General features: G+C 44.8%; 2 protein-coding genes across 7 annotated transcripts in view; one reads left to right on the plus strand and one right to left on the minus strand.

Moving 5' to 3' along the window:
- JAM3 (junctional adhesion molecule 3) overlaps positions 1-13436 on the plus strand; it is a 101570-nt gene extending 88134 nt beyond the window's left edge. For both annotated transcript variants that reach the window (XM_023584933.3, XM_004479554.5), the window contains exons 2-9: positions 387-452; positions 957-1070; positions 7506-7658; positions 8121-8323; positions 9214-9313; positions 10820-10949; positions 11035-11089; positions 11392-13436. In XM_023584933.3, coding sequence (XP_023440701.2) covers positions 387-452; positions 957-1070; positions 7506-7658; positions 8121-8323; positions 9214-9313; positions 10820-10949; positions 11035-11089; positions 11392-11427 — 857 coding nt within the window. In that variant the 3' untranslated portion in view covers positions 11428-13436. The remainder of the gene's footprint in view (positions 1-386; positions 453-956; positions 1071-7505; positions 7659-8120; positions 8324-9213; positions 9314-10819; positions 10950-11034; positions 11090-11391) is intronic.
- Positions 13437-14643: 1207 nt separating this feature from the next.
- Positions 14644-21831, minus strand: part of NCAPD3 (non-SMC condensin II complex subunit D3) — a 98611-nt gene continuing 91423 nt past the window's right edge. For all 5 annotated transcript variants that reach the window (XM_071212435.1, XM_058289290.2, XM_058289291.2 and 2 more), the window contains 7 exons: positions 21559-21741; positions 20758-20924; positions 20450-20589; positions 19445-19522; positions 15499-15573; positions 15349-15409; positions 14644-15269 (listed from right to left, as the gene is read on the minus strand). In XM_071212435.1, coding sequence (XP_071068536.1) covers positions 15161-15269; positions 15349-15409; positions 15499-15573; positions 19445-19522; positions 20450-20589; positions 20758-20924; positions 21559-21741 — 813 coding nt within the window. In that variant the 3' untranslated portion in view covers positions 14644-15160. The remainder of the gene's footprint in view (positions 15270-15348; positions 15410-15498; positions 15574-19444; positions 19523-20449; positions 20590-20757; positions 20925-21558; positions 21742-21831) is intronic.

Here is a 21831-nt window from a genome sequence, read left to right on the forward strand (position 1 = left end):
TCATGGAGCTGAGCACGCCATTGGAGGGGAGCAGGGGCACGATGAAGAGGTCCACAGAGAGCCAAAAACAGACATAGAAGGAGAAGGAAGTGCGTTGAAGCAAGTTCTGTAACGCTCTAAGAGCTTTGTTGTAAGACTAAGGAGGAAGTGAATTCTTAGAATGCTTCTCTTTCTCTTGGTTCCTTTCGGTGATGGTCGAACAGAGAGAGCACAGTGAACTTACTGTATCCAAGAAGCTTTGTTTTGGAATATAATATTTTCCATCCTCTGTGGTTAATGACTAGAGCTTACACAGAAGGGAAATACCTGACCTCAGTCCAAGGTTTCTCTGCTATTTTAGAGATGGATTGTCTCTGATTTTCCTTTTCCTTTTCCTTTTCCTTTAGGCTGCTTGATAGGGGCTGTGAATCTCAAATCCAACAACCAAAACCCAGTGGTAAAGGAATTTGAAAGTAAGTACAAAGGAGATACTATTAAGAGAATGGGCACCATCTAATGGGCATTTGGTTATCTTGCAGCCACCCCAGAACAATACATATACAGATAGTGCCAAATGGGAGTCGGGGCAGCCATCCAGCAATACAGGTGACATTCTTCTGTGTCAGGGACCCGTTGCCTGGACAAGTCATCAGTTGCCTGAGGCTGGTTTTCTGCTGTCAAATCTAATTGATCCTGCCCTGACTTTGTGCTTATACAACAGGGAAATGCTTTTCCTACAAGTGGTGTTAGGGGGACAGTGTAGAAATGTATATAGTACAGTTCTGTGCTAACCCCCTTTATTGTTTTCCTGGCTGAAATCCATCTGTCCTCAAAGTCTCTTGGGGCCTCGAGTGGCTCTGATTTCATTCTGCAGGGAAGACCGCTCACAGAGAGAGCCTGCAGGCTGCAGCCATACAGGTAAGCCAGAGAGTGCTCCGTGGGCACTGAAGGCTGGTTTTTTCTCCTTTGCTCATTAGGTGTGGAACTGTCTTGTATCATTACGGATTCACAGACAAATCAACCCAGGATTGAATGGAAGAAAATTCAAGATGACCAAGCAACATATGTGTTTTTTGAGAACAAAATTCAGGGTATGAGCCTATAATCCTTTCTGTTTGTTGACTTCTCCTTTGCACACTGGGCCTGGACACTTCACTTATGGCTGGAAACTTACCTCTGACTGACCTGCATTGACAACCAGACTGGTTTTTTTATAACCTGTTACTATGAAAGTTTTAAACATATGCAAAAGTTTTTTTTTTAAGACTCTCAGCTTTTTTTTTTTTTTTTAGATTTATTGTTATTTTATTTATTCCCCCTCCCATGTTGTTTTGTACTTGCTGTCTGTTCTCTATGTCCATTCACTGTGTGCTCTCTGTATCTGTTCATCTTCTCTTTAGGAGGCACTGGGAATCAAACCTGGGACCTCCCATGTAGGATAGAGACACTTAATGGCTTGAGCCACCTCCACTCCCTGCTTTGTTGCATCTCTCATTGTGTTTCCTCTTTTTTGTGTTATCTTGTTACATTATCTTGTTGTGTCAGCTCACCACGTCAGCCCATTGCACCCACTCATCTTCTTCAGGAGGCACCGGGAATTGAACCTTGGACCTCCTATGTGGTAGGTGGGAGCTCAATCACTTGAGCCACATCTGCTTCCCTGCAAAAGTTTTGAGAACAGTATATTAAGCTTTTCTGTACCTATCATCCAACTTTATGTAAATCAGGATTTTAATTTATACTAGACCCATCTTTTTGAGGAATCAGAGTGAACACTTTCCTAGATCATTTTCTTCTTACGATCCTGATGTTAGTGATATATATGAGTTATCAGCAGGATCCTGGGTAGCAGAAAGGAGATGAGTATTTTCTGAGCATTGACTGCATGCCAGGCCTGGTACCAGGCTGGGTACCACCTTAAAAAGGTACTTGCTAGACAGGTTAGCAGGATATTACCCCAGTGCTAGAGCAGGGTGTTTTACTTCTTCTGTGCTAAAGGAAATATGCAGTGGTTTGGCTTAAACAATGGGAATTTGTTGGCTCATGTTTTTGAAGCTAGGAGAAGTCCAAATCAAGGCCTCATCAAGGCAGTGCTTTCTTCCCAAAGATTGGCATTCTGGGGCTGGCTGCTGGTGATCCTTTGTTCTTGACTCCTCTGTCACATGGCAGTACACATGCTGGTTTCTCCTAGCCTCTCCCTTTTCTTCAGGGTTCCATTGACTGTTGGCTTCTGGTTACTTCCTCAGTGGCTTTATCTCCCCAAGTCCGATTTCATTCTGCTTATAAAGGACTCCAGTAATAGGATTAAGACCTATCCTGATTGAATTGAGCCACACCTTGACTGAAGTAACCTCATCAAAAGGTCCTAATTGGGTTCACACCCACAGGAGTGGAATCAGCTTAAGAACATGTTTTTCTGGGGCACATAATTCCAAACCACCAGTTCACCCTCTGGACCCCCAAAACAAATGTTCTTTCTACATGCAAAATGCATTAATCCATACAACATCTCAAAAGCCTTATATCATCTCAGTAACAATGTTATATACAAAGTCTCTTCAAAATCAGTTATGGGTACAGTCTATCCTGGGGCACAGTTCACCTGGGTGGACATGTGAAACCTAGAGAATAAGTTACCTGCTTCTGATATATAATGGAGGGACAGGCATAGGGTAAGCATTTCTATTCACATAGGGAGAAATTGGAAGGAAAATAGAGATTACAGGTCCTGAACAATTCCAACACCCTGCAGGGCATATTTCATTAGATTTCAAGGTCTGAGAGTCATCTGTGGAATGATTTTTTATCCTCTGGGCTGGTACCCATTCCTGGTACCAAACACCCCCTTCCAGGTACTTGCCCAGCAGATATGCTCTCCTCAAACACTGGGATGAAATTTCCACCCTCTCCTATGCATCAGGATGGTAGTCAGGCTGTCCACAATCCCTGGGGAACAGGCTCCATCCTCCAAGCACTGGGCTGGTGGCTAGACTCTGCAATTCCCAGGACATAGGTTCTAACCTCTCTGAACATTGGGGTAGCAGCAGTTTTCCTGCATTCTCTCCAAGCACTGGTGCAGACTCACGCTTTCCACGCCCATGGGTGGGCCCACTATCTTGGCCTGAGAAGATATTTTCAGTCCAGACCTCAGCTTCCATGGTTCTGCATATGGAGTGATACTTCATTTAATCTGTCCCTTCTCTGTACCTTTTATTCCAGGATGGCAGTGGTTTAGTTCACACACACACAAAACTTGTTGGTTTTGCAAGTAATTCACAGTGGCCCAATCCATCAGACAAAATAACTTTCCACAGATCCTTCCTGGATAACTTCCTCTCCATCTCTGACTTGCAGTGAAATGGCTGACTGGATCCTTGTTCACTTAGACCCTCACATGGAGCCCTGTTCTCAGAGACCCGCTTTCCAGAAGCTCAGAATTTTCCAAACCATTAGTTTCTGGTTTCTTTTGCCCAGGAGTTCAGTTCTCAGCTTCTACCTTGCTTCTTGAATTTTACTATAAGCTACAAGGAGAAATAAGGCTGCACTTTCCAAACTTTGCTTGGAAATCTTCTCAGCTAAATATCCAAGTTTATCACTCTCAAGTTCTGCAGTCCATCTGAAATCGGAACTCAGTATCACCAAGTTCTCTGCCACTTTAAAACAAGGGTCACCTTTCTTCCAGGCCAATAGCACATTCACTTTCATTTAAGGTCTCATTAGAAGTTAACGTTAGCATCCATACTTCTACAAACAGTTTATTCAAACCAATATAGGCCTCTTCTATCAAGTGCTTACCATTCTTCCAGCCTTTACCCATTACCCAATTCCAAAGCAGTTTCCATATTTTTTGGTATTTGTAATAGCAGCAGCCCATTCCTGGTATCAAACACTGTTTTAGTTTCCTTGTTGCTAAAGCAAATACTTTGCAATGGGTTGGCTTAAAAAATGGAAATTTATTGGCTCATAGTTTCGAGGCTAGAAGTCCAAATCAAGGCATCATCAAGGCAATGCTTTCTTCCTGAAGACTGGCATTCTAGAACTGTCTGCTGGTGATTTTTGGTCCTTCTCTGTCACGTGGCAAGGCATATGGCAGCCTCTCTTGGCCTCTCCCTTCTCTTCAGGGTTTTACTGACTTTCACCTTCCTCTGTGGCTTTTTCTCTCACTGTCTGAATTTCACTCTTCATATACAGGTTTCCAGTAATAGGATTAAGACCCATCCTGTTTAAGGTGGGCCACATCTTAACTGAAGTAGCCTCATCTAAATGTCCTTCTTACAATGGGTTCACACCCATAGGAATGGAGTAAGTTTGAGAACATGTTTTTCTGGGTTATGTACATATAACTCCAGCCATCACAAGGGGTAAGCATCTGGGATATGGAATAGGGGAGGAAATGTGCTCAGGGCAGCCTTTCCAGAGCAGGGTCTCAGCAGAGAGGGGAAACATGACAAGTTAGCCCAGCAGGAGAGTGGAGGTAGTGGGAGGGGATTTGGGGGCAGGTGCAAAAGATAGTTTGGCTTAATGGAGAAACTGCCAGTTCTGCACCATAGCTAAGCTAGGAGAAGGGAGCAAGCTAAGCAAGGAGAAGTAGAGTGTCTAGAGATGAGGCTGGGGAGGCCTGCAGGCCCAGGCGGGAAAGGTTGACTGCTATGCACAAAAGGATGTCGTCTTGCTGGATCTTCGGAGGGGCATGGGACCCACTGAAAGATTTTAATAGGGAAGTGAGATGGTAACATTGATGCTTTAGAAGGACTGAAACGACTTTGTAGAGGACAGACAGACAGGCCTAGGCAAAACCAGGAGTGGAGGCATCCCTTCAGAGTTGCCTTGCAGAGACCCAGTGGGAGAGGATGGTGGCCCAGACGCTAAGGCAGAGGCAGTGGGAAGAGAGGCTTGCTCTGGGACAGGGTGACAGCAAGTGGGACATTGCCATGCTGAGGCACAAATGCAGGTGAGCTTTTAGGTGGGGTGACTTCAGAATGCTGATAGTTGAGGATGCAGAGACAGAAAGAGATTTTGTGGAAACAACCCAAATTCATGGTCTTTCAGGAGTTGTGGGCTCTTATTTATCTGATCATCAGAGAAACCAAGTGGGAAATAAAAACAAAACTTTTTGTTTCTGGGAATTAAACATCTTAACCTTAGTGGTAGAGATGGGGGTGGAAAGGAGAGTGTTAACCATACAAACTATGAGGCTGGAGGAAAGCTTGAGTCTATTTGGTCTCTTGCTTCAAAACAGGACTATATCCAAAGTACCCCGATAGACTTTTATTTGCTATTTTCTTATGTGGTGGTTATTCCAGTCCTCCACCAATGACTACTGTATAACAAACGTTTCTATTAGAAAATGCTTTTGGAAATGTTCATCCTCTATTGTAAGTCATCTTCCCATTTTTATTACATTATGGTAAACCCGCCATATACATGTCACCAGTTGTCAGGGTTAGTAATAATTAGTTTCTACTTTTTGCATGTCTTTTTTCCTAATTTCTTCCCCTGTTCTTTGGGTTCTTCATGCTTCTTTCAAAGAGTTACAATGTTAATTTTTTGGATAACATAAAATCTACCCATTTAAAGTATACAAAGTTAGTGATTTTTAATATATTCAAAGTTGTGGACCATCATCACTAGTTCTAGAATATTTTCATCATCCACCAAAGAAACCATGTACTCCCTATTTAATCTGTTTTCTGTCTCTGTGGATTTATCTCTTCTGGACAAAAGGAATCACAGAATACGTGGTTCTTTGTGACAGATTTCTTTCACTCAGCATGTGATGTTTCAAAGTTCATCCATGTTGTAACGTGCATCAGAACTTCATTCCTTTTTATGGCTGAATAGCCTTACATTGTATGGATGTGCCACAGTTTATCCATTCATCTGTTGATAGACACTTTGATCACTTCACCTTGGCTATTATAAATAATGCTGCAAGAACTTGTATGTGCAAATTTTTGTATGGGTACATTTTCATTTCTCTTGGGTCTGTGCCTAGGAGTGGAACTGCTGGATCTTATGCTAATTCTGATTAACATTTTGAGGAACTGCCAGACTGTTTTCCCAAAGTGGCTGTCCCATTTTACTTTTCCACCAGCAATGTATTTTTCCATATCCTCACCAACACTTGTTACTGTCTGAATTCTTGGTTTCATCCGTCCTCGTGGGTATGAAGTGAAATCTCATTGTGCTTTTGATTTGCATTTTCCTAATGACTAATGATATTGGGCATCTTTTCATGTGCTTATTGGACATTTATATATCTTCTTTGAAGAAATGTCTGTTCAACTCCTTTGCCATTTTATCTATTGATGAGTTGCAAATTCTTGATACTAGTTCCTTGTTCAGATACATGCTCCTATACTATGGGCTCTGTCTTTTCAGCTTCTTGATGGTGTCTTTTGAAGCACGAAAGTTTAAAATTTTGATGGAGTTCAATTTTTTTTTTTATTGCTTGTGCTTTTGTTTATCATATCTGAGACCACTGCCTAATCCAAGATCATGAAGATTAATACCTAAGCTTTTTTCTAAGAGTTTTATCATTTTAGCTTTCACATTAGGTCTTTGGTGTGTAAGATATGAAGTAGGGATCCAACTTCAATCTTTTGCATGTGCAGATCCACTTTTTTTTTTTCTGATGCACTATACAACTTTACTAGTTTTATACAATCAGTTCTTATTTGCAGTACCACTTGAGTTTGTAAAATGTTTACTTTGTTTTGTTTTTCTTTTTTAACGGGGCCCTTGTGGGGATGTTGAGGAAGAAAGGAGACCCCTGGCTTTAGTAACAAAGGCATGGAACGAGTGCCTCTTATAGACCAAGTACTATTTTGGGTGCTCACATTGCAAATGGGAATAAGATGCAGTTACTGTCCTCAGGGAGTCCACTTCTATTATACAGAAATAGAAACAGAAATCAATCTGTAGTCTTACTGCAGCATCAAATACTGGTCACAGAAATGACCATCTTTAAGTGGCAAAGACATCTTTAAAGAGTCTCTTAGTGTCCCATGTTTTTCTTTTAATTAATTTTTAAATTTTTTTCATTTTTTTTTTAAGATTTATTTTAAGACAACCCAGTTGTCTGCTCTCTATGTCCATTCACTGTGTGTTCTTCTGTGACCACTTCCATCCTTATCAGCGGCACTGGGAATCTGTGTTTTCTTTTTGTTGCGTCATCTTTGTTGTGTCAGCTCTCCGTGTGTGTGGTGCCATTCTTGGGCAGGCTGCACTTTCTTTTGTGCTGGGCGGCTCTCCTTATGGGGCGCATTCCTTGTGCATGGGGCTCCCCTACGTGGGGACACCCGTGTGGCGCGACACTCCTTGCGCGCATCAGCACTGCGCGTGGGCCAGCTCTACACGGGTCAAGGACGCCCGGAGTTTGAACTGTGGACCTCCCATGTGGTAGGCAGATGCCCTATCATCTATTGGGCCAAGTCTGCTTCCCTATTTATTTTTTTAATTGTTACATTAAAAAAATATGAGGTCCCCATATACCCCCCACCCCTCTCACGTTTTTATTTCTATAGGAGATTTGGCAGATCGTGCAGAAGTTTTTGGGAAAACATCCCTGAAGATTTGGAATGTGACACGGAAAGACTCAGCCCTTTACCGCTGTGAGGTTGTTGCTCGCAATGACCGCCAAGAAATTGATGAGATTGTCATTAACTTAACTGTACAAGGTAGGAACTCATGTGAAGTAAAAACATTTTTTGCCCTCTTTGAGGCCTCTGAGAGACTACCCATAGAACAAAAAAGATCAACTCCTTTTTTCCTTTCTTTCCTTCTTGAGCTGCATTTGCAATGGTAACACGACTTAGGGAGCAAAGACACAATTGAGAGCTGAAACTGCTCGAGTTGGGGGAGGAGAGAAGGGAAGAGGAGCCCCTGCCCCTTCCCACCAGCTCTAGGAGGGGCCCAGACCCACTCCTCCACCTCCCATGTGAAGGCAGAGGATCATACTTGGGTGAGGCAGGCCACAAGAGCAGGGCAGAGTGGTGGCAGCCTGCCTTCTACAGATGTGACCAAGGGGACACAGGCACCAGGAGCCCTTGTCTGGCTCTTGTTTTTAGGGCTGACTGTGGACTTTGGTAATAGTGCCTTGTTGCTGAGATTTTAAACAGCAACCCATATTCTTTCTCCAGTGAAGCCAGTGAGCCCTGTCTGCAGAGTACCCAAGGCTGTGCCTGTTGGCAAGGCGGCCACGCTGTACTGCCAGGAGAGCGAGGGTTATCCACGGCCTCTCTACAGCTGGTACCGCAACAACATCCCGCTGCCCACAGACTCCAGGGCCAACCCCCGGTTTCGAAATTCCTCTTTTCTCTTAAACTCGGAAACAGGCACTCTGGTAAGATCTCTTCTGAGATGAGGATGCAATGTCTGTTGGGGCAAGGGATGTCTATAGTGGAAAGAATAAGGAGACACTAAAACCTTTGTAAAATGGGTGTAAAAAATCCAGGTCGGAAATTCTACAAGAAAAACACCCCCTCCCTTTTTAAACAAATAAGTTCTAAGGGGGCATAGTAATAGAGAGGAAACCTGTGGAATAAAGAGGCTAAAAGAAGATACTAAACAAATGCAAGGGGTGGACCTTGTGAAGGTCTTGATTTGAATAACCAACTGTAAAGATCATAAGGAGACAAACTTTGATTATTGGCTGGATATTGGATCATATTAAGGAATTGTTGTTTTAGGCATCACAGTATTGTGGCTATGATTTTTATTTTTTTTTAAAGAGCCTTACCTTTTAAAACTATATACTCAAGTGTTTATGGACAAAATGTTTGGAATTTGCTTCACAATAACCCAGTGGTGGTGGTGAGCAGTGAGGGGCACCGAGGACAGCGGCAGCATGAGAACACAGACTCGGATGACATGTAGTTTTTTTGGGGGGGAGTGGTGCCTTTTGATATGTGGTGTATCCAACCTCATACTATGGTAGTAGTGAGTCAGATCTTAACAGAATCTTTGCTTTTGTATTACCAAACTCTAGCCTGGGGAGCAGTCAGAGTCCCCTCTTACCCAAGTAAGAGAGCAGCATTCCACTCTTGATGCTGCTGGGCTTGGTCCTCTCCCAGTACTGAAGGCGCGTCACTGTTTGAGTGCTTGGGCAGGCGTGTCTGGAAGCAGACGCTGCTGTGGTCAGTACTCGGGTGGCCGTGTGCAGGCCGGCGGCCTTGCGCTCTGCCCCTCCATCCCTCCGTGGCACTCATGGTTTGCTTTGCTCTCCTGGCACAGGTGTTCAGTGCTGTCCACAAGGAAGACTCTGGGCAGTACTACTGCATTGCCTCCAACGACGCAGGCTCAGCCAGGTGTGAGGAGCAGCAGATGGAAGTCTGTGAGTTGCCTTTTGAAAACATTTCATCTTAAGAGTGGGGAATTAAAACATTTTTAACTTAAAATCAGATCATCAGTTTAGATAACTCATCTGCCATGAGTCAGCTTCTTTCTAGAGGTGACGATCCACTGAAATCTACTTGGGTACATTCTCACATGAAAGGAAAGATGACAAAGTTCTGAGTAACAGCTAAATGCCTAAATAAATGGGTTCTTGCAATATGTTTATCTCCTCAAAACAGACTTTCTGGTCTTCTGGTGTTGACAACATAGCTAATCGTGTAACTTTTAACAGTGAGTTTAATAAACTTCATTTCTCTGGTCTTTGAAATGTAAGGTTGTGTTAGGTCTCTAGAAATTTATCTAGTTATGGCCATTTTGCAGGAAGCTGAAACCTAGGTTTTAGCCCCAGTAATTTTATCCTGTTTTGAGATGATCCCTTCTCTAGGGTGTTGGTTCTAAAAGGGAGGTGTTGGGGAGAAGGAAGCAGATGGGCTTTACCAGAACCACAGGGGAAGCCTTTTGAATCCCTCCCTCCTCCTGCTTGCACCACCCCCACAGCTGTGCTTTCTGCACCTGCTGATCACAGGAGTCATGCCAGCCCCACCCAGAGGGTTCTGAACCACTCTCCAGGGGAGGTCTGGGAATGCACATGTTTAAGGCAAGCATTCCAGTTGATTCTCCTCATCTGTCAAGTTTGGGGAACTCTGCTCCAGCACAGTTTTCTCCTAGAGGAAGATTCTTGGGGCCTTGCCCAAGGCCCATTAAATTTCTCAGGATGGGGCTTGGGAATTGACATATTAAAAGCGAAGTTTCAAGTCAGTCTTCTAAATGTATGCTTACATTTGAGAACCACTACTCTAGGATAAGGGAGAATTTTGACAACTTCCAACTTAGTTGTCATTTGCTGATATATTCCTTGCATATTTTCCCAAGCATTTTTATTTGTATCAGAGAAACAGCGAACACTGCTACCACACTGAAGATTAGAATCCTTTTTCCTTTTCATATAGAAATGAGAAACAGGATGAGGCAGATATGATTGGAATTAAAGGGGTTTACCGTTAGGAAGGCTTTTAGATATGAGGCCAGCGGAGGGAGGGGGTCAGGGTATTTTTCACTTTAAGTACTGCTCCCTTCTCCCAGTCTACAGCAAAGGGAGGCCCTAGGAATAGGGACTTTTTATCCTTAGGATTCTCAACACTGGTTGTGTCCTCATAAATGTGACCATTTCTTCCACCGATATTTGCAGGGATTTAGCCAAAGGATTTTTAAGCCTTTTATGAAGTTCCAAGTCCCTTTTAATATAGTATTAAGTATAACTGCATTTGAAGTCTTAGTACTTTTTATAAGTGAAATCAGGGGTTCTAGTTTCCTGTATGTTCTAGACTGGAAAGATTTTAATGGGGTAGACATTAGGTGTCAGAGGGAGATGTGGAAGGACGGTGGGGTCAGGGTTTCTTACATAACGAGACCATCATCTCCTCCCTCAAACCTCTTCCTGCAGATTACCTGAACATTGGTGGAATTATTGGGGGGGTTCTGGTTGTACTCGCTGTTCTGGCCCTGATAACATCGGGTATCTGCTGTGCATACAAACGTGGCTACTTCATCAACAATAAACAGGAGGGAGAAAGGTGAGCCTGACCTCAGAAACAGCATGGTGTGGCATTAACGTGGAAGCCAGCAGCCACTGAACTGCCCTTTCCTCCTGTTTCACAGCTACAAGAACGCAGGGAAGTCAGAGAGCGTCAACTACATCAGGACAGATGATGAGGTAAGGATGGAAGAGAGCGGAGCATCAGGCAGGAAGAATGGCATTCCTACTTGGCCACCACGCTGTACCTTAGGGATTTCCAAATGGTTCCCGAGACCCCGAGCTCATGTGCCCTCATACGCATTCCAGTGGCATGCAGTTTGCAAGCTCTCGTAGAAGTTGCTTTCAAGTCTGATTGATTGACTGGATTTCAGCTTTGCTATAGGTTTCTTCTTCAGGGAAATGTTAGATTTGAAGCTGCTTTTCCCTGCCCCTCTCCCACATGGTGGATGACCACGTTTCTCACTCTGTTGGCTTTGCAGGGCGACTTCAGACACAAGTCATCCTTTGTGATCTGAGATCTGACAGCGCGGCTGTGAGCACATGCAAATACCTCCATCAGCAACTCCAAACAAGAGCAACCTAGGAGCAAAGCACACTTGGAAAGAGCAGATCCTCATGCAAAAGCTTTTTTTTTTTTTTTTTTTTTGCCTAAGTTGAGCACTACTCCTTTCTTACTTTTTAACAAGCCACATGAATAAAGAATTTTCTTCAAGGTGGGCATAGTGATCATAAGGAAAAGAAACAGAACTGGCTCGCTGATTCCGTTTGTTTCTGTTCTGATTCCCCTGCAGCATCAGGGTGATTTGAGGTCTTGCTCACACAGAATTCTCTGTGCTGGGGCACTGTGGGGATGGGAAGCCTGTTTACCTGCCACGTGGAGCCTGGTGCCGGGGCTCACCACGTGGGACTCTGCAGCTGCTGAGTTGGAATCAGATGGACCCAGAGAGAAGGCATTTTATGCAGTTAACTTGTTTTAAATTTGTCTACACATAGCACCACACAACTTTTAAAAATCTTTTTGATCAGTGTTGTAGTGTCCATCTTGGAAAAACTTTTTGGATCAGAATTTTGTAAAAACTACCCAAATCAGGAAGGCAAATTGCTTGCTGGAAGAAGAGGTCCTCTTACCTGCAGGGACCCTGCTTATCCAGAATTTAGAGGAAACTTTCATCTTAGGCTAAATCTGAATGGTGTACTGCAAGAACCTTCTGCTGTTTTATGGGTCTTGTTTATTTTATAAAACTTTACATTCTAAATTTTTGCTAAAGATGTATTTTGATTATTAAAAAGAAAATTTCTATTTCAATTGTAAATATGTTGTCATACAGTGTTAAATAACCTATTTTTTTTAAAAAAAACACTCAAGAGTTCCAAGCTACTAGTATTAATTGAAAAATCTCAAGAATATTTTACCCAAGAAATCCTCAAGGCGGCTTATTGAGACATTCCTTTTCCCATATAAGTTTTAGCATTTTTCACAAGAAAACTTTTGTCTATACATTCGACCACTGTTGCTTAGGAAACTTTGAAAAAAAAATTGAGCAGAATTGAAATGTTTGCAACTTCCAAAAAAAAAAAAAGAGCCCTCAGGTTCGCTTTGAACTGCCGCTTCGTTTGATTACTGCAACTACCTGTGCCCAAAGACCACCCAGCTCTTAGACACACACAGAGCTGGCCATCTCCTGGGGCCGAGTTGTAGCTCACCACCCTACACTGGCTACAGACTTGGAAGGGCTGTCCAAAGTGCCCACTTTCATTTTCAAGCCTTCACTGTGGCTTTATGTCCTGATTAGCTTTAATACTGTTTTCTACATGCCATGTGGCATTTATCTCAGTCCAGGTCAGTTTTAAGGTGGGCTCTTCAGGGAAGTTGGGTGTTTCCCATGTGGCATCACCGCCTTTGGGTTCCCTGACATTAGTGTGACAGAGCTCATCTTTTTGGTTGTGGATGGTTCATGAAACGAAGCAGCTACTGCCGTTTGTGTTTTAAGTCCATTTTAATTTTTTGTGCAGTTCATGGTGAAGGGCCATTTTGAAACAAAATCTATCAACTACAATGATTTTTTAAAGAAAAATGAATTCCACTATTTCTCTTTACCATGAAGAAAGCACTCCACCACTGCAGGTTCTCTGCTTCCCTTCATGATAAACCATGACCAGGTGGCAGCTGGCCCAGACTTTTGAAGAGTATTAGGTAGTGCAGCCAGAGTAAAAATGCCTGGTGGTGAGGAAAGTGAAAGGCCTGAATCAAAAGCAGGCTTCTAATTTTGATTTAAATTTTCCATCTACCCGAGACACTGCTCACTTTGTGGGAGACATTAAAAACATCATTCAGAAGCCTTTGTTCTTCAAGAGCAGGTATCTTTGCCTCAAATATATTGCTGTTAGACTCATGATGTGAAGTGGTTTGAAGCAAGGAGCTTCTCAAAAGGAGTGCCTTTAATTCTACTGAGTGCTTGAAGGACAACTTTTATGTAGAAAAATGTAGCCATTTTGTGATTAAACTTTCAGTGTCTTAATTTTTTTATGCTTTGTTTTTTTTATTGAATACTTGAGACTTATGTTGACTTTTCTAAGTTATGTGAGATAATTTTAATTAATTGCTTAATGGTACCTGTTTTCTTCTGCATTTGTGTCTTCAGTTCTTAGAGACCATCCGTTCCTCTTCACTTTGGTAGAAAGGGGTAGCTTTCCCCTTCTGTCTTGGTTGGGAGGTAATGTGCTAGCCTCCATCTGGTTGTCAGTGACAGGACAGCCTTTCTGCCTCCCTCTTTATATACTAAAGCCTTTTACTCTAGTGCCATGGGAAACTGGGTCTGACACAGTAGAGAGAAGTGAAATGTGGCATCAGGGACGTAGTTGCCTCTTATTGTAAAAATGTAGACAGAAAAAGAAAACTTGTGTATTTTTGGGTAGATGGGATTAAAGATTCAAGAGGGCTCCAGAAGGCTGTTACTCTGCCCTTTGGTATGAATGTTGCTGTAAATAGATACTACAGACTTGTACTAACACATCTATAATTTAGGATTTGTTATGTTTCATTTATAAAACCTTTTTTTAAAAAAAAACTCCGTCCCATGTCTTTCTTTCTCATTTGTTCTTACACTGGGTTGACTTCTCCTTCCTGGCATTCAAGTACACTTGGAGTGTTGTAAGGAGCATGGTCCATCGTCCCTGCCCCCCAGGAACTGGGGAGCTGTGTGGTGGCATGCATGGAACAGTGACAGGCCCACAGTACGGAACAGCCTACACCTGAGTGGTGGTGGTGGAGCCCAGTGACCTTCCACTTACAGGAGCTCTGTTCCTGCTTCTGTTGTACTGGGACTAAAAAATGAACCCACTGAATCTTCCTGGTCATTCTTCCTGGTCACAAACACATGTTTTCAGCTTGCCTAACGCTGCCAACACGGCATAGCTTCCTTCTATCACTGTAGTCTGGCACACGAGCCGGCATCAGAGCTCCTCTGTGGAAGGTCATGATGCACGCCCTTCCCAGGCAGGAATCCCGTCAACACACTACGGAGACCGCCTGCTTTTAGGAGGTGGGCAGCTTCTGTCTGGGAACAAAGGAAGAGGCTGGACAGATGAACCAAACCTTACAGACAAAATGGATCATTTTTCTTTCTAACAGGAAAGATTTGGTTTTGTTCTTCCTAAACACTTTATATGAAATTAAAATGACTACCAATAAAAGTTCTGTTCTACAAATATAAGAATTTGAATGCTGGAAGTCTGTACTTAGGCTTAAACTTTATTCCAATTTTAAAAAGTTGTATACTTTTAAAAAGTCTGCAATTATAAATTAGAAAGGAATATCACAATCTAAATTTTGTCATTAGATGTGGGAAAGATGTACTATAAAGAATTCAAACTCAGCTAAGTGAGGCTTTGGTTTATGTAAGAGCAAAGTGTTAGTTGTGTTCCTTCAGGACCATAATGTAGCTTAGCAAAATGAAATTGACACTTTCAGATGGAATAAAGTTATAACATTAAATAACTAGACTTTCGGGATAGGAAAATCTAAATATGGCATTTCTCTATTTTACAATTTTTAACCACATATTTCATAAAGACAAATAGATAAGATTTGCCAGCTAACAGCGAAGATGGATAGTTAAGGAACACTGGAATCGTAAGGATCGGCTCTGCTTTCCATGTAGGGAGGCAGTATGCCTGCCCTCCCAGGCAGGGGGCAAGCACTTCTCCTCAGTGGCCACGCCTTCCAGGACCACCCTGGAATGGGCTGTTCTAGTTGGCTGTTTTCAGGGGGGTCTTTCGCAGAGACCTCCTACTGGGGGTTGGCTCATCTCTGCTCCTGGCTAGAGACCTCACGTTCCACTGTGGAGGTTTTGGAGCCCTAGGGAAGGAAAAGATACAATCAATCTGGAATGGAAAGAAAAACCCTGCTCAAACCACCCACCCCCTGGTAAACTTACGGTTTATCAGGCAACGATAAACATAAAATCTCACTTCCTTGATTCTGGACTTCACTTTTCTCTGAAAGGGAGTCAAACACAAACATTCAGTTTTTCCCAGAACTCCCGAGGTGGGTAATGTATCAGGCAGGAAGGGCCTAAGTAACTTGCCTTTGGCTGAAGACGGAGTCTGTGGGATGCTTATATAACTGACCCCTGCTCCAAAGGTGACATCACCGATGGTCTCTGGGAAGGGGAGACATCACCGTCAGTACAAAGCTGGTCAGATGCAAAAGCAAGTAAAGTAACCTGGGAGGAGGTTGGGGTTTTCATTCACAGTTTCTACACCTTCCAAATCAGCACCCGAGTGCTATCAATTTAGAAACACGAGCACCCTAACTGTCCTGGGCCTCACCTGTACCACCTTCCTGCAGTGTGGAAGACTCCTTCCTTCTGGAAACTTCCCTCCCTTCACTTCCACAGGCACTCATCTCTCCTGACTCCTATTTCTCTAATCACTATCCCTTTTAGAATTTGCTGGCCTTTAAGCACTTTCTGTTTTTGGCTTTTTCTTACCCACTGCCATGTCCCCAGTTACTACCTATGTGCCAGTGAACCAGGAAAGTTTCCTGAGTTCTGGTTCTACATCTGCGGCTCCCCAAGATCCCTGATGGTTCTTCAACTCTTCACCTCGCTCTCCTCAACAGGTTCCTTCCACATTCCTATCTCAAAAGTACTCCATGCAATGAACAGTCAACCCAAGCTAGAAACAGAAGGCACTGCTGGCTCCTTCTCCACAGCCAGTCAGACCCAGGGCCTGTCAATTCTGCCTTCCAGAGACCTCTTCACTCCACCCACTTCCTCCCTCACTGGCCTGGACGTTCTGCCCACGAGCTGCCACAGGGGTTTCCACCGACGGCCCCCCTTTCCCGTCACCCTCAGGAGACAGGCAGATGGAGGAACTCAGCTCTGCCTCAGACCCTGGGCTTGGGCTTGGCTCTGCCTCTTACTAGCTGCGGGACCTACTTTTCTAAGGAACCTCACGTTTCATCCTCTGTAAAATGGGGATAAAAAGGGAATCTACCTCAGAGGACAGTTGTCAGGATTAGAGGAGATCATTCATGTAAAGCATTTAACACGGTACCAGGGACAAGTTACATGCTAAGGAAATACCTGCACCGTCGTCACTGGTCAGGCCCACCTGTACGGCCAGCGCTGATCTGATGAAGGCCTGGCAGGCTTACTGCCCCTGCAGCCGGGAGGGCGATCGGGAGGAGCCTGCGCCGCCCTCGCCTGCCCGGGCACCGGACGCCTCACACGAGCTGGCCCCAAGCCACCTTGCAAACTCACTTGCTACACTTCCCTGCTGGGGTCCATCTGTACCCACCTGCTGCCACCGCAAGGCCTGCCCTCACCCTGCTGTCCCACCTGTTTCTGCACATGTAGGTCCTCTGCCTGAGGCGCGCTCCCTGACCTACGGCCCAAGGCGGAGCTTCCCTAGGGATTCGCTCCTTCCTTGTGGTCCTGGAGCATTTTGCATGAGCCTGTTACACTTACCACATTATAACTAAAGGAGTTTTGTTTCTTCAATCAAACTGTACGCTGCTAACAGCTGTTTCTTATTCTCCTTTGCACCCGCCCTCCAGCACCAGTGCCACCCTGGAAACGCAGGTGAGGTTCAGGAGCTGGCCGCTGGAGGCACTTGCAGAGCGTATGGACATCTGTGAAATGAGCTTGGTGATTCTTACCTTCCTCCCACACACAGTCACCCTCTTGCAAGGGCAATTATCTATTTCTATCTGTGCAGTCTATGCTCTGAGAGCTGCTCAAGCCAACTGGCAAGGAGAGCGCCTTGTATCTTCCACTCTGCCCGACACAGCTCAGTTCGCTTACGACTGTCTCTGCGATGCCACCCCTTCCTCCTCACACATCCCTGCCCCTTTCGAGCAGCCTGTGCACACCGCAGGGAAGAGCCTGCACCTTCACGGAAGTTCCTCTGCACTAGCTTGTGGACGCCTGGTGCTCTCTGTGCTTAGAATCAAAGGCAGAAAGCATCTTTGCTGCCTGAATTAGAGCAGTAAGAGGGACTGATAAAACCCTGATTTCCAATTAAAATCCTAGCTCTGAAAAATATGCATTTCCATTCAGCAAAACTACTTTGCTTAGTTAGGGTGAATAGCAAAGGTAGCCCCGAACCATTGGATCTGAGTAGCACTTTTCTCATTGGCTCTGTAGCGCTGAGCCCACTTCCTGACAGGCATCCCCACCTAAGCGCAAAGTCCTCAAGGGAATGGGTATTAGTAAACCGCAGAAAACAGAACTGAGTTCTTTTAAGTTCTCTAACAATTCTCCCAGGAAAGAAGGGGACCCTTCCTTCAGCATTCTTTCTGGTTCAAAACGAGAGATCCCCAGAAATTGCCTCACAGGAATTTTACACTCAAGAGACGAGTGAATGGAAAAGTATTCTGATCTAGTGACACCCGAGAGCCTTATTTTCAGTGCAATGATAGCTCTGTATGTGCAAATCACAGCAGCATCTTGCACCACGCCTGGCCCCGCTGCTGAGAGACATACAACTCATGCAGACCAAGCTGGGGGTCCTTGGGGGACAGAAGGAAATGCAATATATCCTTCTGGCTTCTTCAGTATATGGTGCCTAACTGCCAAAACAGAGGCATCTGGTGCCCGAGCCAGGAACACAGAACTTACAGAAAACTGGTCTACCTGTCAGAGCCTAAATTGCTTACAAATAATATTACACTTGTTTGATAAGCAGGGACCAGAAATTACTCACTGCCTTTAATGACAAAAACCTTCATGATTCAGTTGTCATCTGAGGAGAGGGGGTAGCGAGGGAGGTGTTCATCCATTCCCCTCCCGTAACGGGGACTTAAGTGAAAACAAGCTATAACCTGATAAACATGACTCTGAGAGATCCCAGCATCACAAGGAACCAGAGAGCATGGCAGGCCCTCCATCAATCTGTGCTGACTGAGAGGCTTAGACTGAGAAGCCTGCTGCTCTGCTGCCCCGTCATCGTGGAGGACAGCACCCGACCCCATTCTCATCAGACTGGAACACACGACACCAGGGCTACGTGAGAAGCGAGGTTGTAGAGGAACAAGAATTGGTGTTTAAATGCTGGCTCTGCCACTCATCTCATCATTAACCAATTCCTATTTATGCCTGTCAGGCTGCAGACCCAGCAAGTGCAGTGAAAAAGAAAGAGGCTGATAAACTTAACTCCTCCTCAGAAGAGCTGAGGAGCAGGGCATGATCTGGTCTGCAGGGCAGGGCAGGCCTCTTCTGAAGGGCAACTAGGCGGTCACCCCATGGGAAGGGGATGTCCTAGGATGACACGGGAAAGCCCAAGCCAAGGTGCTGGTGGGATGTGGGCCCCAAGAGGACCAGGGGAGGCCTGGGGGGCAGAGAGCAAGGGGGGCAGCGAGATACAAGGGGCACAGGCATGGGCGGAGCATCCCGGGCAGGGCCTCATCAGCTGAATAGAGATGCCAGGCAGAAGATTTTCCTCATACCTTAATTTTCTCAAAACAATGGCTTTTATGGGCTTTGAGACAAGAAGGTATAAAACAAAGTAATGGGGAAAAAGTATTCTGCACTTCTAACTGCCCTCTGCACACCATCCCTCGGTGTGAGCAGCACAGGCTGTTAACCCACCGCAGGACAGCACGGACTGCACGAGGGGAACACAGAAGATGCCACCTGGTGCCAACAGTTCCTTCCTAGGAAGCAGGACGGCAGGGCAAAGGTGAGTTCCCTGAGGCAGAAGTGGTTCCAGAGCCACCCTGCCCAGTGGGGGCTGGGGCTGGCTGGCCCTCCATTCTGCCCTCTGTACGAGTGACTACCACACAGGGCTGACAGGAACATGGAAAAGCACTTGGGAGAGTGCTCGGCATTCAGTGAGTGCTCAGTCGAGTCATGACAGTTACAATGCAACAGCCTGATCCAATGCGCTATAATGCTGGTGAGCACAGGAGTCTTGTCCAGTGCAAAGAACTAGCTAACTTGTAATGGAGTTTTACTGCAGCTGTAGCAAATGCCTAATGACTGGAGGAGAGGCCTGGGAGAAGCCAACTTACTCAGACCCGTTACTTACTGTCGGGGGTGCTGATTGCCCGTTGAGCTACCTGATTACCAGCTCCATGAGACTCTTGGTCCAAGCCATAGGAAGATGCTAGGATAAAATGAAAACATTTTATCTGTTCAAAAAACACCAAAACCGTATCAAAAGGCAAAACAACCAAATGAAAAAACATATTTGCAAGATAAAAGAGAAAGTTAATACCCTTAATATTTAAAGTGGTCTTTTTATAAAAAGGCAGTCTAGAAAGAAATACAAATAAATGAGAAACATATGTCCACTCTCACTAGGCTTCAAAGGAATGGAAATGAAAACAATATCCATTTAGGTCTGCAGAACTCAGAGAACAAGAAATTATAAAACCAGTGCTTCTAAGTATGAACACCATCCACTCACGTGGGTACATGACTTGGTATGAACTGCAGAGAACAATTTGACACCCTCAAACCTTACAAGTATTCATGGGCCTTTGACTGCTGAGAATTGATCCTGAGAATTACATTCATACCAGATTATATATAAAAAGATGTTTAATGTGACATTATATCAGCAAACTGAAAAACATCTATGCTTCCAGTCATAGGGAGTAATAAGTTATGGTACTTCCACAAGATGGAGTGCTGGAAGGTCACTAGGGGCAAGTTTTGAAAGGACATTTAATGGAAAAATGTTCACTCTTAAGTGTGTGTAGGAAGGCAGGATATGAAACAATGTGCATGATGATCCCAACTTTATGAGAGATGTAAACAAAATATTCCTGAGTGTGAGAAGGGAGAAGAAAAAGGAGAACTCACACCTAGCTGCTATAGGGAAGCAGACACTTGTCCTGTTCTCCAAACGTTTATCATGAATATGCACCGTTTCATCACCCGTAACCCCAAGTCCCCGATTAAGGTCCCCGTTTTAAAGAAAATGGGAGCCATTTTAAAAGGAATGAGAAGCAGCTTCGTTTTTCCATCTGTATACCTCCCCTTTCTCTACACTCCCTGGGACTCCCGCAGCACCAACCCAGAGGCGCACCTTGACTGCTAGTTTTGTCCGGACTTCCAGCATTTAAAGTGAAGGGCAGGACGCCTAAGCTCCGCGTCCGATGCCTGCTGTTCGACTCCACAGCTTTCTTGACAGAGTTCAGGATTGCAATGGTGCTCAGGGACATGGGCCTGTGGAGAGCAGGACACAAACACTGACTTTTCTACTGCAGGCCACTGCAGGAAGCATGAGCGGCAAACATCACAGTTCCTGTCCACTCTGCTTCCAACGTACTGCTGGTGTTCATTTCAAATCTCAGAGGGAGGAAGAGCCCGATGTCCGAGTCGGCGGCAGTCTACCTGGCTCTGGGCATCGGCATCTTCGAGGGCCCCGTTTCGGGGGAAGGAGGCTCAGTCGGTGCTCTGCCCGTGCTCGGTCTGGGTGTTGAGGGATGGCTCACACCAGGGGCCACAGCTGGATTTTCCTGGCCAACAGGAGCAGGAGTTATTTCTATGGTGGGAACAACCTGTTAGAGAAGATAATGGACTATTTACCTTCTAGTACTTTTTGTTTTCTATGGCATCTTCACACACTATGAGCAAGTTCATAATAGTCTATTTTAAAACCTTGTCAGCCCTGGGCAATAGAAGTTTCTCCACAGAAAGGGTATTGCTGGCAGACTGCCAAATGTAGATGTTGTGACATTAAAGAAAAAAAAAAAAGGACCAAGTTAGTTGTCCTCATCCCTTTTCAACAGGAGCTCCGTCTGGACTCCTCAGGGCAGTGAGAACACTGTGCTTCGGAAAATGGGCAGAGAGAAATACACCCCGAGATGGCTGCTCTAGAGGGGAAAGCATATGGCCAAGACGGCAACAAGCAGACACCCAGGAGCCCGTTAGCTGCCCACCGCTTGCTCCCTGGGGCACCCGCAGCGCCCTACGACTATCCTTGCAATGACTTTGCAGACAGCCATGGGTGGCTGTGTGGAACAAGCCACCCATGCATCGAGCCCCTGTCTACCACAGTTAAGAAAGGAACACACTGAAGCAGAGAGGACTCCTACAGGTTTAACTTGGACTGACTGATCACATCTGGATAATGAAAATGTTGGAAAAACTACAAGCAGAGAGCAGACACGCTTAAGGCAGCCTCTGCTCTACCTGCACTGCTGGAGCCACCTCAGCACCTTCCGCCATCCTATTTGCATCCAACTGCCTTGCCAGCTCTTGCTCCTGGGCCAGCTGTTCGTTGTACTTCTTCATGTCATACTCAAGTTCTGAGGCCAGCTGTTTGTCAACTGCAAAGAAATCCTTGATTTCATCTCGATAATCCTGCATCACCTCCTAGAACAGACCCAGAAACATCCTTTAATGTTTTCAACAACAAAAAACCCAGCTCTCTCCAATACAACCTGACAATAAGAAGAATACTAA

The sequence above is a fragment of the Dasypus novemcinctus genome, chromosome 27, assembly GCF_030445035.2.
Source record: "Dasypus novemcinctus isolate mDasNov1 chromosome 27, mDasNov1.1.hap2, whole genome shotgun sequence".
Lineage (NCBI taxonomy): Eukaryota > Metazoa > Chordata > Mammalia > Cingulata > Dasypodidae > Dasypus > Dasypus novemcinctus.